At 47.6% G+C, this 18081-nt stretch overlaps 1 protein-coding gene across 1 annotated transcript in view; it reads left to right on the top strand.

The window, feature by feature from the left end:
• The window catches only part of CLCN6 (Cl-/H+ antiporter 6), a 117050-nt gene that overhangs the window by 51661 nt on the left and 47308 nt on the right, over positions 1–18081 (top strand). The window contains exons 5-9 of the mRNA XM_088456258.1: positions 1364–1430; positions 3189–3295; positions 3407–3533; positions 3810–3877; positions 10923–10981. Of these exons, the coding sequence (XP_088312384.1) occupies positions 1364–1430; positions 3189–3295; positions 3407–3533; positions 3810–3877; positions 10923–10981 (428 nt within the window). The remainder of the gene's footprint in view (positions 1–1363; positions 1431–3188; positions 3296–3406; positions 3534–3809; positions 3878–10922; positions 10982–18081) is intronic.

Genomic DNA, 18081 nt, shown 5'->3' with positions numbered 1-18081 from the left:
CCCGACCATCGGGAATCTGCGTTCAGCAGTGCATTAGCTGAATAAGGCCCACTAGTGATCAGATCCCAAAACAAAGGTTACCACATAGTTTAAGATGGGTGCAGCTGGTGTCACACTAAGGGGCCCATGCAAGGCTGATCACCAGTCTCCCGTCTCCTTTAGTTACACAGTATGCTGCTGGTGTCACACTAAGGGGCCCATGCAGGGCTGATCACCAGTCTCCCGTCTCCTTTAGTTACACAGTATGCTGCTGGTGTCACACTAAGGGGCCCATGCAGGGCTAATCACCAGTCTCCCGTCTCCTTTAGTTACACGGTATGCTGCTGGTGTCACACTAAGGGGCCCATGCAGGGCTGATCACCAGTCTCCCGTCTCCTTTAGTTACACAGTATGCTGCTGGTGTCACACTAAGGGGCCCATGCAGGGCTGATCACCAGTCTCTCGTCTCCTTTAGTTACACGGTATGCTGCTGGTGTCACACTAAGGGGCCCATGCAGGGCTGATCACCAGTCTCCCGTCTCCTTTAGTTACACGGTATGCTACTGGTGTCACACTAAGGGACCCATGCATGGCTGATCACCAATCTCCCGTCTCCTTTAGTTACACAGAATGCTGCTGGTGTCACACTAAGGGGCCCATGCAGGGCTGATCACCAGTCTCCCGTCTCCTTTAGTTACACAGTATGCTGCTGGTGTCACACTAAGGGGCCCATGCAGGGCTGATCACCAGTCTCCCGTCTCCTTTAGTTACACAGTATGCTGCTGGTGTCACACTAAGGGGCCCATGCAGGGCTGATCACCAGTCTCCCGCCTCCTTTAGTTACACAGTATGCTGCTGGTGTCACACTAAGGGGCCCATGCAGGGCTGATCACCAGTCTCCCGTCTCCTTTAGTTACACAGAATGCTGCTGGTGTCACACTAAGGGGCCCATGCAGGGCTGATCACCAGTCTCCCGCCTCCTTTAGTTACACAGAATGCTGCTGGTGTCACACTAAGGGGCCCATGCAGGGCTGATCACCAGTCTCCCGCCTCCTTTAGTTACACAGTATGCTGCTGGTGTCACACTAAGGGGCCCATGCAGGGCTGATCACCAGTCTCCCATAATAGCTCCCACATTGCATGTACAGACCTAAACGTGTGTAGCCGCCCATACGCAGAGTTCGTTGTACACTTTTTTTCGTAGCCATCATCATTATTAACTGTGCGCACTTACAGCAGCTCCATCTTTGGCGCAAAAGACGTATCTGCCAACCAGCATAATTCTGCATTTGCCAAGGTCTAAAATTCCGCTGACTCCTCCTCTCTGCCTTTAGCCCGTTATAATTGTCTAATAGTTCTGGTTTTTTTTTTCCCCTTTGTCCAGGTCGGGCTGTTTGTGGATTATTTTGTCCGCCTGTTTTCCCATTTTAAGTTCCGAGTGGTACAAGGCTGTATCCTTTCCTGACCGCAGCGTTGGATCTAGCTACCCGCATGTCACCCAGTGCTGGATGTACACAGTGATGTGTCTTATATTCTTAGCACAAGGATAATATACTATTAGATTGCACGTTATGAAAGCTAGTATGATCCCACATTATCAGACCGACTCTTAATTAGACCATTCTTGGCACAAGATACGAAACGTGTAACACTAGGAAACCACATAATGAACGCAGATGTGCACTAGCATTAGGAGCCCCCTGTAGGCCTTTCGTTATCAGTGGGACAAGTAAGGCTGGCTACACACTAAGCGATGTCTGTATCCAGTGTAGGGCGATGGGCGATACCCCCTGCCGAAGGGCTGTCCTATTGGGCAGCCGGTACACACTAGACGATTCATTGCCCGATATGTCGGCCCCTGCAGCATCCTGCTACATGGGGTCATCAGCCGTATCGTCAAGTCGGCCCTACATGCAGGCCAACCTGATGATGCGACTGACGACTCCACAGGAGCGCACACTGGACGACATAGCGCGTACACTCCACAGGAGCATACACACCACAGGAGAGCACACCGGACGACACATCGCGTACACACCACAGGAGAGCACACCGGACGACATAGCACGTACACACCACAGGAGCGCACACCGTACGACATAGCGCGTACACACCATAGGAGTGCACACCGGACGACATAGCACGTACACACCACAGGAGCGCACACCGTACGACATAGCGCGTACACACCATAGGAGTGCACACCGGACGACATAGCACGTACACACCACAGGAGCGCACACCTGACGACATAGCGCATACAAACCACAGGAGCACACACCGGACGACATAGCGCATACAAACCACAGGAGCGCATAGCAGACGACATAGCGCATACAAACCACAGGAGCGCACAGCAGACGACATAGCGCATACACACCACAGGAGCGCACAGCAGACGACATAGCGCATACACACCACAGGAGCGCACAGCAGACGACATAGCTCGCGCACACCGGACGACATAGCACATACAAACCACAGGAGCGCACACCGGATGACATAGCGCGTACACACCACAGGAGCGCACAGCAGACGACATAGCTCGTACACACCACAGGTGCGCACACCGGACAACATAGCACATACAAACCACAGGAGCGCACACCGGATGACATAGCGCGTACACACCGAAGGAGCGCACAGCAGACGACATAGCTCGTACACACCACAGGAGCGCACAGCAGACGACATAGCACATACAAACCACAGGAGCGCACACCGGATGACATAGCGCGTACACACTAGATGATTTTGAATTATAAGTCGTTTCGATGCATCAGAATCGGGGGTATCGTTTCACAAATCGTCTAGTGTGTACGCACCATAATACCCCAGAGGATATGAGGCTGTAAAGGCCGCTATATCCCAGCTTCAGGGTGACTTCCATAAAACTGCCTGTAATCTAGAAGGAGAAGTTCCTGGACCTTTAAAGGAATGTAAAATACTTGTGATGAAAGTTGTGACGATGAGCGAAGGTTGTGTATGTGTCAGTGATCGCTTTGCAGGACCCGGCAGCTGTCCTTAGTGTATACATAGTTGTCCGCGGTTTGTTACCACTTTATTATGTCCGTACTTGGCCAGTACATCACTTATTTGACGCTATGATGATCATTCCTATGCGCAGGGATTTTTACTGGTCGTAACGCGTTTTGCAGTTGTAGTTTATACTTGGATGTGGCGTTCTTTCCTTGATATACTACCTATAGCGGTGGAGGACTGTACGGATCGAGGCTGCCTTGCCCTCTCTTTACTGGAACTCCTCGGATTCAACTTGACCTTTGCCTTCATCGCGACCCTGTTCGTCCTCATACAGGTATTGTTCATGGACCTCTGAGCACCTTACAGAGAAACCTGCGGCACGTGGAGTCCATATTTCTGCGTGTTTGGGGCAGTACAATATCCCTGTCTTCTCTCTGTTCTTTAGCCTGTTGCAGGTGGTTCTGGGATCCCCGAGATTAAATGTTACCTGAATGGAGTGAAGGTTCCTGGCGTGGTCCGGCTCAGGACACTGCTCTGTAAAGCTATGGGGGTCTTGTTCAGTGTGTCTGCAGGTAAGGGCACTGTCTCTCGCAGGTGGGAGAACCATTTACCGGCTCTAAGAGCCAATAGTATTAATAAAACCCAATGGGGTATATTTACTAAAGTGCAGGTTTTTAGAAGTGGGGTTTGTTACCCCTTTGTGTGTACATACAACCTATTGCAAACTCTTAGAGTGAGCAGTTACACGTGCTTGCATAGTATTGACGAAGCCCGCGTCAGCCAAATCCCGCCCTCCCCAGCCTAAAGCGTGTGCCTGTGATGTGACTGCATTATTCCTCTGTTGGCAGGTCTCTTTGTAGGCAAGGAGGGACCAATGATCCACAGCGGGGCTGTTGTCGGAGCGGGGTTACCTCAGGTGAGCTATCAGGCATGCATGACTTAGGGGCTTTGTATTTGGGGGGTTTAGGACTGTAATGATTACATTGATATTCCAGCTTTCCTGCCAGCTGGGTTTTAATACTTGTCCCTGATGAAATAAACGATCCAGTTAGAAGTACAAAGCACAGGACAGGTATCTAATTTACATGGTCCAGACATATTTATAGTGGACATAGATGTTAGAAAGATGAGGCTTAATACGGGGTCAGTACATGGCTTGCTGTAAGGACAATGTATAACTGTATAAGGCTGGCTCCATTATCTGTGCAGACGCATGGGGAACGCAGTATAACATCATTTGGAATAATGTACTCTGTGCATAGTGATGCTGGTGTGTTCTAGTTATACTATAAGCATTGTCTTTGGGGATCGGTAATCCCTATTTCATGTTATATTGATGCTCTGCAGACCGTGCGTCTGAACGTGCCAGGACGTTGGCTGCATCTGTAGTGTCTGTGTGCCCTCAGCCGTTTATGTCGTGTATCGTACTGTATTACCTTGTCACCCCCTCTCTGTGATGTACTGTGCAGTTACTGTATTACCTTGTCACCCCCTCTCTCTGTGATGTACTGTGCAGTTACTGTATTACCTTGTCACCCCCTCTCTGTGATGTACTGTGCAGTTACTGTATTACCTTGTCACCCCCTCTCTCTGTGATGTACTGTGCAGTTACTGTATTACCTTGTCACCCCCTCTCTGTGATGTACTGTGCAGTTACTGTATTACCTTGTCACCCCCTCTCTCTGTGATGTACTGTGCAGTTACTGTATTACCTTGTCACCCCCTCTCTCTGTGATGTACTGTGCAGTTACTGTATTACCTTGTCACCTCCTCTCTCTGTGATGTACTGTGCAGTTACTGTATTACCTTGTCACCCCCTCTCTCTGTGACGTACTGTGCAGTTACTGTATTACCTTGTCACCTCCTCTCTCTGTGATGTACTGTGCAGTTACTGTATTACCTTGTCACCCCCTCTCTCTGTGACGTACTGAGCAGTTACTGTATTACCTTGTCACCCCCTCTCTCTGTGATGTACTGTGCAGTTACTGTATTACCTTGTCACCTCCTCTCTCTGTGATGTACTGTGCAGTTACTGTATTACCTTGTCACCCCCTCTCTGTGATGTACTGTGCAGTTACTGTATTACCTTGTCACCCCCTCTCTCTGTGATGTACTGTGCAGTTACTGTATTACCTTGTCACCCCCTCTCTCTGTGATGTACTGTGCAGTTACTGTATTACCTTGTCACCTCCTCTCTCTGTGATGTACTGTGCAGTTACTGTATTACCTTGTCACCCCCTCTCTCTGTGACGTACTGTGCAGTTACTGTATTACCTTGTCACCTCCTCTCTCTGTGATGTACTGTGCAGTTACTGTATTACCTTGTCACCCCCTCTCTCTGTGATGTACTGTGCAGTTACTGTATTACCTTGTCACCCCCTCTCTCTGTGACGTACTGAGCAGTTACTGTATTACCTTGTCACCCCCTCTCTCTGTGATGTACTGTGCAGTTACTGTATTACCTTGTCACCCCCTCTCTCTGTGATGTACTGTGCAGTTACTGTATTACCTTGTCACCCCCTCTCTCTGTGATGTACTGTGCAGTTACTGTATTACCTTGTCACCCCCTCTCTCTGTGATGTACTGTGCAGTTACTGTATTACCTTGTCACCCCCTCTCTCTGTGATGTACTGAGCAGTTACTGTATTACCTTGTCACCCCCTCTCTCTGTGATGTACTGTGCAGTTACTGTATTACCTTGTCACCTCCTCTCTCTGTGATGTACTGTGCAGTTACTGTATTACCTTGTCACCCCCTCTCTCTGTGACGTACTGTGCAGTTACTGTATTACCTTGTCACCTCCTCTCTCTGTGATGTACTGTGCAGTTACTGTATTACCTTGTCACCCCCTCTCTGTGATGTACTGTGCAGTTACTGTATTACCTTGTCACCCCCTCTCTCTGTGATGTACTGTGCAGTTACTGTATTACCTTGTCACCCCCTCTCTCTGTGATGTACTGTGCAGTTACTGTATTACCTTGTCACCTCCTCTCTCTGTGATGTACTGTGCAGTTACTGTATTACCTTGTCACCCCCTCTCTCTGTGATGTACTGTGCAGTTACTGTATTACCTTGTCACCCCCTCTCTCTGTGACGTACTGTGCAGTTACTGTATTACCTTGTCACCTCCTCTCTCTGTGATGTACTGTGCAGTTACTGTATTACCTTGTCACCCCCTCTCTCTGTGACGTACTGAGCAGTTACTGTATTACCTTGTCACCCCCTCTCTCTGTGATGTACTGTGCAGTTACTGTATTACCTTGTCACCTCCTCTCTCTGTGATGTACTGTGCAGTTACTGTATTACCTTGTCACCCCCTCTCTCTGTGATGTACTGTGCAGTTACTGTATTACCTTGTCACCCCCTCTCTCTGTGATGTACTGTGCAGTTACTGTATTACCTTGTCACCCCCTCTCTCTGTGATGTACTGTGCAGTTACTGTATTACCTTGTCACCCCCTCTCTCTGTGATGTACTGAGCAGTTACTGTATTACCTTGTCACCCCCTCTCTCTGTGATGTACTGTGCAGTTACTGTATTACCTTGTCACCTCCTCTCTCTGTGATGTACTGTGCAGTTACTGTATTACCTTGTCACCCCCTCTCTCTGTGATGTACTGTGCAGTTACTGTATTACCTTGTCACCCCCTCTCTCTGTGATGTACTGTGCAGTTACTGTATTACCTTGTCACCCCCTCTCTCTGTGATGTACTGTGCAGTTACTGTATTACCTTGTCACCCCCTCTCTCTGTGATGTACTGTGCAGTTACTGTATTACCTTGTCACCTCCTCTCTCTGTGATGTACTGTGCAGTTACTGTATTACCTTGTCACCCCCTCTCTCTGTGATGTACTGTGCAGTTACTGTATTACCTTGTCACCCCCTCTCTCTGTGACGTACTGTGCAGTTACTGTATTACCTTGTCACCCCCTCTCTCTGTGATGTACTGTGCAGTTACTGTATTACCTTGTCACCCCCTCTCTCTGTGATGTACTGTGCAGTTACTGTATTACCTTGTCACCCCCTCTCTCTGTGATGTACTGTGCAGTTACTGTATTACCTTGTCACCCCCTCTCTCTGTGATGTACTGTGCAGTTACTGTATTACCTTGTCACCTCCTCTCTCTGTGATGTACTGTGCAGTTACTGTATTACCTTGTCACCTCCTCTCTCTGTGATGTACTGTGCAGTTACTGTATTACCTTGTCACCTCCTCTCTCTGTGATGTACTGTGCAGTTACTGTATTACCTTGTCACCCCCTCTCTGTGATGTACTGTGCAGTTACTGTATTACCTTGTCACCCCCTCTCTCTGTGATGTACTGTGCAGTTACTGTATTACCTTGTCACCCCCTCTCTCTGTGATGTACTGTGCAGTTACTGTATTACCTTGTCACCCCCTCTCTCTGTGATGTACTGTGCAGTTACTGTATTACCTTGTCACCTCCTCTCTCTGTGATGTACTGTGCAGTTACTGTATTACCTTGTCACCCCCTCTCTCTGTGACGTACTGTGCAGTTACTGTATTACCTTGTCACCCCCTCTCTCTGTGATGTACTGTGCAGTTACTGTATTACCTTGTCACCCCCTCTCTCTGTGATGTACTGTGCAGTTACTGTATTACCTTGTCACCTCCTCTCTCTGTGATGTACTGTGCAGTTACTGTATTACCTTGTCACCCCCTCTCTCTGTGATGTACTGTGCAGTTACTGTATTACCTTGTCACCTCCTCTCTCTGTGATGTACTGTGCAGTTACTGTATTACCTTGTCACCCCCTCTCTCTGTGATGTACTGTGCAGTTACTGTATTACCTTGTCACCCCCTCTCTCTGTGATGTACTGTGCAGTTACTGTATTACCTTGTCACCCCCTCTCTCTGTGATGTACTGGGCAGTTACTGTATTACCTTGTCACCTCCTCTCTCTGTGATGTACTGTGCAGTTACTGTATTACCTTGTCACCTCCTCTCTCTGTGACGTACTGTGCAGTTACTGTATTACCTTGTCACCCCCTCTCTCTGTGATGTACTGTGCAGTTACTGTATTACCTTGTCACCTCCTCTCTCTGTGATGTACTGTGCAGTTACTGTATTACCTTGTCACCCCCTCTCTCTGTGACGTACTGTGCAGTTACTGTATTACCTTGTCACCTCCTCTCTCTGTGATGTACTGTGCAGTTACTGTATTACCTTGTCACCCCCTCTCTCTGTGATGTACTGTGCAGTTACTGTATTACCTTGTCACCCCCTCTCTCTGTGATGTACTGTGCAGTTACTGTATTACCTTGTCACCTCCTCTCTCTGTGATGTACTGTGCAGTTACTGTATTACCTTGTCACCCCCTCTCTCTGTGATGTACTGTGCAGTTACTGTATTACCTTGTCACCTCCTCTCTCTGTGATGTACTGTGCAGTTACTGTATTACCTTGTCACCTCCTCTCTCTGTGATGTACTGTGCAGTTACTGTATTACCTTGTCACCCCCTCTCTCTGTGATGTACTGTGCAGTTACTGTATTACCTTGTCACCTCCTCTCTCTGTGATGTACTGTGCAGTTACTGTATTACCTTGTCACCCCCTCTCTCTGTGATGTACTGTGCAGTTACTGTATTACCTTGTCACCCCCTCTCTCTGTGACGTACTGTGCAGTTACTGTATTACCTTGTCACCCCCTCTCTCTGTGATGTACTGTGCAGTTACTGTATTACCTTGTCACCCCCTCTCTCTGTGACGTACTGTGCAGTTACTGTATTACCTTGTCACCCCCTCTCTCTGTGATGTACTGTGCAGTTACTGTATTACCTTGTCACCCCCTCTCTCTGTGATGTACTGGGCAGTTACTGTATTACCTTGTCACCCCCTCTCTCTGTGATGTACTGTGCAGTTACTGTATTACCTTGTCACCTCCTCTCTCTGTGATGTACTGTGCAGTTACTGTATTACCTTGTCACCTCCTCTCTCTGTGATGTACTGTGCAGTTACTGTATTACCTTGTCACCCCCTCTCTCTGTGATGTACTGTGCAGTTACTGTATTACCTTGTCACCCCCTCTCTCTGTGACGTACTGTGCAGTTACTGTATTACCTTGTCACCCCCTCTCTCTGTGATGTACTGTGCAGTTACTGTATTACCTTGTCACCTCCTCTCTCTGTGATGTACTGTGCAGTTACTGTATTACCTTGTCACCCCCTCTCTCTGTGATGTACTGTGCAGTTACTGTATTACCTTGTCACCCCCTCTCTCTGTGACGTACTGTGCAGTTACTGTATTACCTTGTCACCCCCTCTCTCTGTGATGTACTGTGCAGTTACTGTATTACCTTGTCACCTCCTCTCTCTGTGATGTACTGTGCAGTTACTGTATTACCTTGTCACCTCCTCTCTCTGTGATGTACTGTGCAGTTACTGTATTACCTTGTCACCCCCTCTCTCTGTGACGTACTGTGCAGTTACTGTATTACCTTGTCACCCCCTCTCTCTGTGATGTACTGTGCAGTTACTGTATTACCTTGTCACCTCCTCTCTCTGTGATGTACTGTGCAGTTACTGTATAACCTTGTCACCTCCTCTCTCTGTGATGTACTGTGCAGTTACTGTATTACCTTGTCACCCCCTCTCTCTGTGATGTACTGTGCAGTTACTGTATTACCTTGTCACCCCCTCTCTCTGTGATGTACTGTGCAGTTACTGTATTACCTTGTCACCCCCTCTCTCTGTGATGTACTGTGCAGTTACTGTATTACCTTGTCACCCCCTCTCTCTGTGATGTACTGTGCAGTTACTGTATTACCTTGTCACCCCCTCTCTCTGTGATGTACTGTGCAGTTACTGTATTACCTTGTCACCTCCTCTCTCTGTGATGTACTGTGCAGTTACTGTATTACCTTGTCACCCCCTCTCTCTGTGATGTACTGTGCAGTTACTGTATTACCTTGTCACCCCCTCTCTCTGTGATGTACTGTGCAGTTACTGTATTACCTTGTCACCCCCTCTCTCTGTGATGTACTGTGCAGTTACTGTATTACCTTGTCACCCCCTCTCTCTGTGATGTACTGTGCAGTTACTGTATTACCTTGTCACCCCCTCTCTCTGTGATGTACTGTGCAGTTACTGTATTACCTTGTCACCCCCTCTCTCTGTGACGTACTGTGCAGTTACTGTATTACCTTGTCACCCCCTCTCTCTGTGATGTACTGTGCAGTTACTGTATTACCTTGTCACCTCCTCTCTCTGTGATGTACTGTGCAGTTACTGTATTACCTTGTCACCTCCTCTCTCTGTGATGTACTGTGCAGTTACTGTATTACCTTGTCACCTCCTCTCTCTGTGATGTACTGTGCAGTTACTGTATTACCTTGTCACCCCCTCTCTCTGTGATGTACTGTGCAGTTACTGTATTACCTTGTCACCCCCTCTCTCTGTGATGTACTGTGCAGTTACTGTATTACCTTGTCACCTCCTCTCTCTGTGATGTACTGTGCAGTTACTGTATTACCTTGTCACCTCCTCTCTCTGTGATGTACTGTGCAGTTACTGTATTACCTTGTCACCCCCTCTCTCTGTGATGTACTGTGCAGTTACTGTATTACCTTGTCACCCCCTCTCTCTGTGATGTACTGTGCAGTTACTGTATTACCTTGTCACCTCCTCTCTCTGTGATGTACTGTGCAGTTACTGTATTACCTTGTCACCTCCTCTCTCTGTGATGTACTGTGCAGTTACTGTATTACCTTGTCACCCCCTCTCTCTGTGACGTACTGTGCAGTTACTGTATTACCTTGTCACCCCCTCTCTCTGTGATGTACTGTGCAGTTACTGTATTACCTTGTCACCCCCTCTCTCTGTGATGTACTGTGCAGTTACTGTATTACCTTGTCACCCCCTCTCTCTGTGAATGTTCTGTGCAGGCTGCATCCAGCTGAATCACTGACACATTTGTACCTTTCCTAACGCTGTCATTTGTTTTCAGTTTCAGAGTATTTCTTTCCAGAAGATTCGCTGGGACTTTCCGTATTTCCGCAGCGACAGGTACGGACATGAGATGCGTGAACCAGTGATCAGATTATGTACATTGTAGATTGGTTTACAGCGAGTCAGGGAACAGAATAACGTTAATGTAGATGGAGGTCATATAGTGATTATCGTCTGTTACCCCCATGTCTGACACTATGCCTGTGCTATATCGGTCAGGTTATTGCTGGATGGCATTGTGTGTACAGTGGTCAGCATGTGCCCTCACCTCTCTGCAGGGCATATCTCCTGCCAAGGGAAAGAGTAATCTTTCTACTTTATTATTGCGCTATAATTCATTTTTATTGTATCTCCTTATATTCAGTTTAGTGTGTGTGTGTGTGAATTGTAAAGTAATTGATAAAATCCACTATTTAAGAATTGTAATGTGTAAATGATGTAATGTGAGTGGGTAGCTTAAAGGGTTTGGTTTGTTGCCTAAGGTCCCCCTGTGTCTCCGCTGGGGCATCACAGGTAATGTATGGACCTGTACACATAGAACGTACAGTTTATCTTTCATATTGCTTACACTAATGTCCTGTGTATAATCCTCATACACTCCTGTCCAGATGTCTCCACATTGCCCCCTACACAAACGCGGCCTGTCACAGACCCCTGTACATTACACACGTGTGCCACGCGCAGTGTCTTCTGTTTTCACCTTTCTGTGTATAAGGTATTGTTATTTGTCAGTATAAAGGATTGTGCTGGCAGGAGAATGCTCACTGTCCTTCTAGGTAACGGCCCCTGACATCAGCGTCCAGCTTTCTGTGCCATTGGTTCTGAATGATCACATGAGCTCAATGTAACTGGCGCACCACAATGGCTGCAGAGGAAGCACTGTTCTATCAGTAACTGTATGTGCGCTAATAGCTGAACGCTGCAGTCAGGCTGTACTATTAACTGACATGGAATTGTGATACCACATAGCGGTAATTAACAAATATCTTTGCCAAATATCTCACAAAGCAGCACCTCTACCTGTTTCCTAGCTAGATACAGTACACAGCTTTCCTGCCCTTCCTCTCTGGCTACATAGGCTGTTTCCGTGCTAGATACAGTACACAGCTTTCATTCACTTCCTCACTGGCTGCATAGGCTGTTTCCGTGCTAGATACAGTACACAGGTTTCCTGCTCTTCCTCTCTGGCTGCATAGGCTGTTTCCGTGCTAGATACAGTACACAGGTTTCCTGCTCTTCCTCTCTGGCTGCATAGGCTGTTTCCTAGCTAGATACAATACACCGCTTTCCTGCACTTCCTCTCTGGCTACATAGGCTGTTTCCTAGCTAGATACAGTACACAGCTTTCATTCACTTCCTCACTGGCTACATAGGCTGTTTCCGTGCTAGATACAGTACACAGCTTTCATTCACTTCCTCACTGGCTGCATAGGCTGTTTCCGTGCTAGATACAGTACACAGGTTTCCTGCTCTTCCTCTCTGGCTGCATAGGCTGTTTCCTAGCTAGATACAATACACCGCTTTCCTGCACTTCCTCTCTGGCTACATAGGCTGTTTCCTAGCTAGATACAGTACACAGCTTTCCTGTACTTCCTCTCTGGCTACATAGGCTGTTTCCTAGCTAGATACAGTACACAGCTTTCATGCATTTCCTCTCTGGCTGCATAGGCTGTTTCCTAGCTAGATACAGTACACAGCTTTCCTGCACTTCCTCTCTGGCTACATAGGCTGTTTCCTAGCTAGATACAGTACACAGCTTTCCTGCATTTTCTCTCTGGCTACATAGGCTGTTTCCTAGCTAGATACAGTACACAGCTTTCCTACACTTCCTCTCTGGCTACATAGGCTGTTTCCATGCTAGATACAGTACACAGCTTTCCTACACTTCCTCTCTGGCTACATAGAATGTTTCCGTGCTAGATACAGTACACAGCTTTCCTGCACTTCCTCTCTGGCTCAATAGGCTGCTTCCGTGCTAGATACAGTACACAGCTTTCCTGCTCTTCCTCTCTGACTACATCGGCTGTTTCCTAGCTAGATACAGTACACAGCTTTCCTGCTCTTCCTCACTGGCTACATAGGCTGTTTCCTAGCTAGATACAGTACAGAGCTTTCCTGCTCTTCCTCTCTGGCTACATAGGCTGTTTCCTAGCTAGATACAGTACACAGCTTTCCTGCACTTCCTCTCTGGCTGCATAGGCTGTTTCCTAGCTAGATACAGTACACAGACTTCCTGTACTTCCGCTCTGGCTGCATCGGCTGTTTCCGTGCTAGATGCAGTACACAGCTTTCCTGCATTTCCTCTCTGGCTGCATCGGCTGTTTCCTAGCTAGATACAGTACACAGCTTTCCTGCACTTCCTCTCTGGCTACATAGGCTGTTTCCTAGCTAGATACAGTACACAGCTTTCCTGCACTTCCTCTCTGGCTACATAGGATGCTTCCATGCTAGATACAGTACACAGCTTTCCTACACTTCCTCTCTGGCTACATAGGCTGTTTCCTAGCTAGATACAGTACACCGCTTTCCTGCACTTCCTCTCTGGCTACATAGGCTGTTTCCTAGCTAGATACAGTACGCCGCTTTCCTGCACTTCCTCTCTGGCTACATAGGCTGTTTCCTAGCTAGATACAGTACACCGCTTTCCTGTACTAACTCTCTGGCTGCATAGGCTGTTTCCGTGCTAGATACAGTACACAGGTTTCCTGCTCTTCCTCTCTGGCTGCATAGGCTGTTTCCGTGCTAGATACAGTACACAGCTTTCCTGCAGTTCCTCTCTGGCTGCATAGAATGCTTCTGTGCTAGATACAGTACACAGCTTTCCTGCACTTCCTCTCTGGCTGCATAGAATGCTTCTGTGCTAGATACAGTACACAGCTGTCCTGCACTTCCTCTCTTGCTGCATAGAATGCTTCTGTGCTAGATACAGTACACAGCTTTCCTGCACTTCCTCTCTGGCTGCATAGAATGCTTCTGTGCTAGATACAGTACATAGCTTTCCTGCACTTCCTCTCTGGCTACATAGGCTGTTTCCTAGCTAGTTACAGTACACCGCTTTCCTGTACTTCCTCTCTGGCTGCATAGAATGCTTCTGTGCTAGATACAGTACACAGCTTTCCTGCACTTCCTCTCTGGCTGCATAGGCTGTTTCCCAGCTAGATACAGTACACAGCTTTCCTGCACTTCCTCTCTGGCTACATAGGCTGTTTCCGTGCTAGATACAGTACACAGCTTTCATTCACTTCCTCACTGGCTGCATAGGCTGTTTCCTAGCTAGATACAGTACACAGCTTTCCTGCACTTCCTCTCTGGCTGCATAGGCTGTTTCCATGCTAGATACATTACACAGATTTCCTGCACTTCCTCTCTGGCTACAAAGGCTGTTTCCATACTAGATACAGTACACAGCTTTCCTGCATTTCCTCTCTGGCTACATAGGCTGTTTCCTTGCTAGATACAGTACACAGCTTTTCTGCACTTCCTCTCTGGGAGAATAGAATGCTTCCGTGCTAGATACAGTACACAGCTTTCCTGCACTTCCTCTCTGGCTGCATAGAATGCTTCTGTGCTAGATACAGTACACAGCTTTCCTGCTCTTCCTCTCTGGCTACATAGGCTGTTTCTGTGCTAGATACAGTACACAGCTTTCCTGCACTTCCTCTCTGGGTACATAGGCTGTTTCCTAGCTAGATACAGTACACAACTTTCCTGCACTTCCTCTCTGGCTACATAGGCTGTTTCCTAGCTAGATATAGTACACAGCTTTCCTGCACTTCCTCTCTGGCTACATAGGCTGTTTCCATGCTAGATACAGTACACAGCTTAACTGCATATCCTCTCTGGCTACATAGGCTGTTTCCTAGCTAGATACAGTACAAAGATTTCCTACTCTTCCTCACTGGCTACATAGGCTGTTTCCTAGCTAGACACAGTACACAGCTTTCCTGCACTTCCTCTCTGGCTACATACGCTGTTTCCGTGCTAGATACAGTACAAAGCTTTTCAGCACTTCCTCTCTGGCTACATAGGCTGTTTCCTAGCTAGATACAGTACACAGCTTTCCTGCACTTCCTCTCTGGCTACATAGGCTGTTTCCATGCTAGATACAGTACACAGCTTTCCTGCATTTCCTCTCTGGCTACATAGGCTGTTTCCATGCTAGATACAGTACAAAGCTTTCCTGCCCTACCTCTCTGGCTACATAGGCTGTTTCCTAGCTAGATACAGTACACAGCTTTCCTGCACTTCCTCTTGGCTACATAGGCTGTTTCCTAGCTAGATACAGTACAAAGCTTTCCTGCTCTTCCTCACTGGCTACATAGGCTGTTTCCTAGCTAGATACAGTACACAGCTTTCCTGCACTTCCTTTCTGGCTACATACGCTGTTTCCATGCTAGATACAGTACAAAGCTTTTCTGCATTTCTTCTCTGGCTACATAGGCTGTTTCCTAGCTCGATACAGTACACAGCTTTCCTGCACATCCTCTCTGGCTACATAGGCTGTTTCCTAGCTAGATACAGTACACAGCTTTCCAGCACTTTCTCACTGGCTGCATAGGCTGTTTCCTAGCTAGATACAGTACACAGCTTTCCTGCACTTCCTCACTGGCTACATAGGCTGTTTCCGTGCTAGATACAGTACAAAGCTTTCCTGCACTTCCTCTCTGGCTACATAGGCTGTTTCCGTGCTAGATACAGTTCACAGCTTTCCAGCACTTTCTCACTGGCTGCATAGGCTGTTTCCTAGCTAGATACAGTACACAGCTTTCCTGCACTTCCTCTCTGGCTGCATAGAATGCTTCCGTGCTAGATACAGTACACAGCTTTCCTGTACTTCCTCTCTGGCTGCATAGGATGCTTCCGTGCTAGATACAGTACACAGCTTTCCTGCACTTCCTCTCTGACTACATAGGCTGCTTCCGTGCTAGATACAGTGCACAGCTTTCCTGCACTTCCTCTCTGGCTGCATCGGCTGTTTCCTAGCTAGATACAGTACACAGCTTTCCTGCACTTCCTCTCTGGCTACATAGGCTGTTTCCGTGCTAGATTCAGTACACATCTTTCCTGCACTTCCTCTCTGGCTACATAGGCTTTTTCCTAACTAGATACAGTACACAGCTTTCCTGTACTTCCTCTCTGGCTACATAGGCTGTTTCCTAGCCAGATACAGTAGACAGCTTTCCAGCACTTTCTCTCTGGCTGCATAGAATGCTTCCATACTATATTCAGTACACAGCTTTCCTGTGCTTCCTCTCTGGCTACATAGGCTGTTTCCGTGCTAGATACAGTACAAAGCTTTCCTGCACTTCCTCTCTGGCTGCTTCCGTGCTAGATACAGTACACAGCTTTCCTGCACTTCCTCACTGGCTATATAGGCTGTTTCCTTGCTAGATACAGTACACAGCTTTCCTGATCTTCCTCTCTGACTACATAGGCTGTTTCCTTGCTAGATACAGTGCACAGCTTTCCTGCATTTCCTCTCTGGCTACATAGGCTGTTTCCTTGCTAGATACAGTACACAGCTTTCCTGCATTTCCTCTCTGGCTACATAGGCTGTTTCCTAGCTAGATACAGTACAAACCTTTCCTGCACATCCTCTCTGGCTGCATAGGCTGTTTCCGTGCTAGATACAGTACACAGCTTTCCAGCACTTTCTCACTGGCTGCATAGGCTGTTTCCTAGCTAGATACAGTACACAGCTTTACTGCACTTCCTCACTGGCTACATAGGCTGTTTCCGTGCTAGATACAGTACAAAAGCTTTCCTGCACTTCCTCTCTGGCTACATAGGCTGTTTCCTTGCTAGATACAGTACACAGCTTTCCTGCACTTCCTCTCTAACTACATAGGCTGCTTCCGTACTAGATACAGTGCACAGCTTTCCTGCACTTCCTCTCTGGCTGCATCGGCTGTTTCCTAGCTAGATACAGTACACAGCTTTCCTGCACTTCCTCTCTGGCTACATAGGCTGTTTCCATGCTAGATACAGTTCACAGCTTTCCTGCACTTCCTCTCTGGCTGCATAGGTTGCTTCCGTGCTAGATACAGTACAAAGCTTTCCTGCACTTTCTCTCTGGCTACATAGGCTGTTTCCTAGCTAGATACAGTACACAGCTTTCCTGCACTTCCTCTCTGGCTGCATAGAATGCTTCCGTGCTAGATACAGTACACAGCTTTCCTGCACTTCCTCTCTGGCTACATAGGCTGTTTCCTTGCTAGATACAGTACACAGCTTTCCTGCACTCCCTCTCTGGCTGCATCGGCTGTTTCCTAGCTAGATACAGTACACAGCTTTCCTGCACTTCCGCTCTGGCTACATAGGCTGTTTCCATGCTAGATACAGTAAACAGCTTTCCTGCACTTCCTCTCTGGCAACATAAGCTATTTCCGTGCTAGATGCAGTACACAGCTTTCCTGCACTTCCTCTCTGGCTGCATTGGTTGCTTCCGTGCTAGATACAGTACACAGCTTTTCTGCACTTCCTCTCTGGCTGCATAGAATGCTTCCGTGCTAGATGCCGTACACAGCTTTCCTGCACTTCTTCTCTGGCTACATAGGCTGTTTCCGTGCTAGATACAGTACACAGCTTAACTGCATATCCTCTCTGGCTACATAGGCTGTTTCCTAGCTAGATACAGTACAAAGATTTCCTACTCTTCCTCACTGGCTACATAGGCTGTTTCCTAGCTAGACACAGTACACAGCTTTCCTAGCACTTCCTCTCTGGCTACATACGCTGTTTCCGTGCTAGATACAGTACAAAGCTTTTTAGCACTTCCTCTCTGGCTACATAGGCTGTTTCCTAGCTAGATACAGTACACAGCTTTCCTGCACTTCCTCTCTGGCTACATAGGCTGTTTCCATGCTAGATACAGTACAAAGCTTTCCTGCCCTACCTCTCTGGCTACATAGGCTGTTTCCTAGCTAGATACAGTACACAGCTTTCCTGCACTTCCTCTTGGCTACATAGGCTGTTTCCTAGCTAGATACAGTACAAAGCTTTCCTGCTCTTCCTCACTGGCTACATAGGCTGTTTCCTAGCTAGATACAGTACACAGCTTTCCTGCACTTCCTTTCTGGCTACATACGCTGTTTCCATGCTAGATACAGTACAAAGCTTTTCTGCATTTCCTCTCTGGCTACATAGGCTGTTTCCTA

This window comes from Taudactylus pleione, unplaced genomic scaffold (assembly GCF_031769625.1).
Source record: "Taudactylus pleione unplaced genomic scaffold, aTauple2 ptg000693l, whole genome shotgun sequence".
Classification (NCBI taxonomy): Eukaryota; Metazoa; Chordata; class Amphibia; order Anura; family Myobatrachidae; genus Taudactylus; species Taudactylus pleione.
The sequence above is the reverse complement of the archived record's forward strand: the minus strand, read 5'-3'. Positions and strand labels throughout refer to the sequence as shown.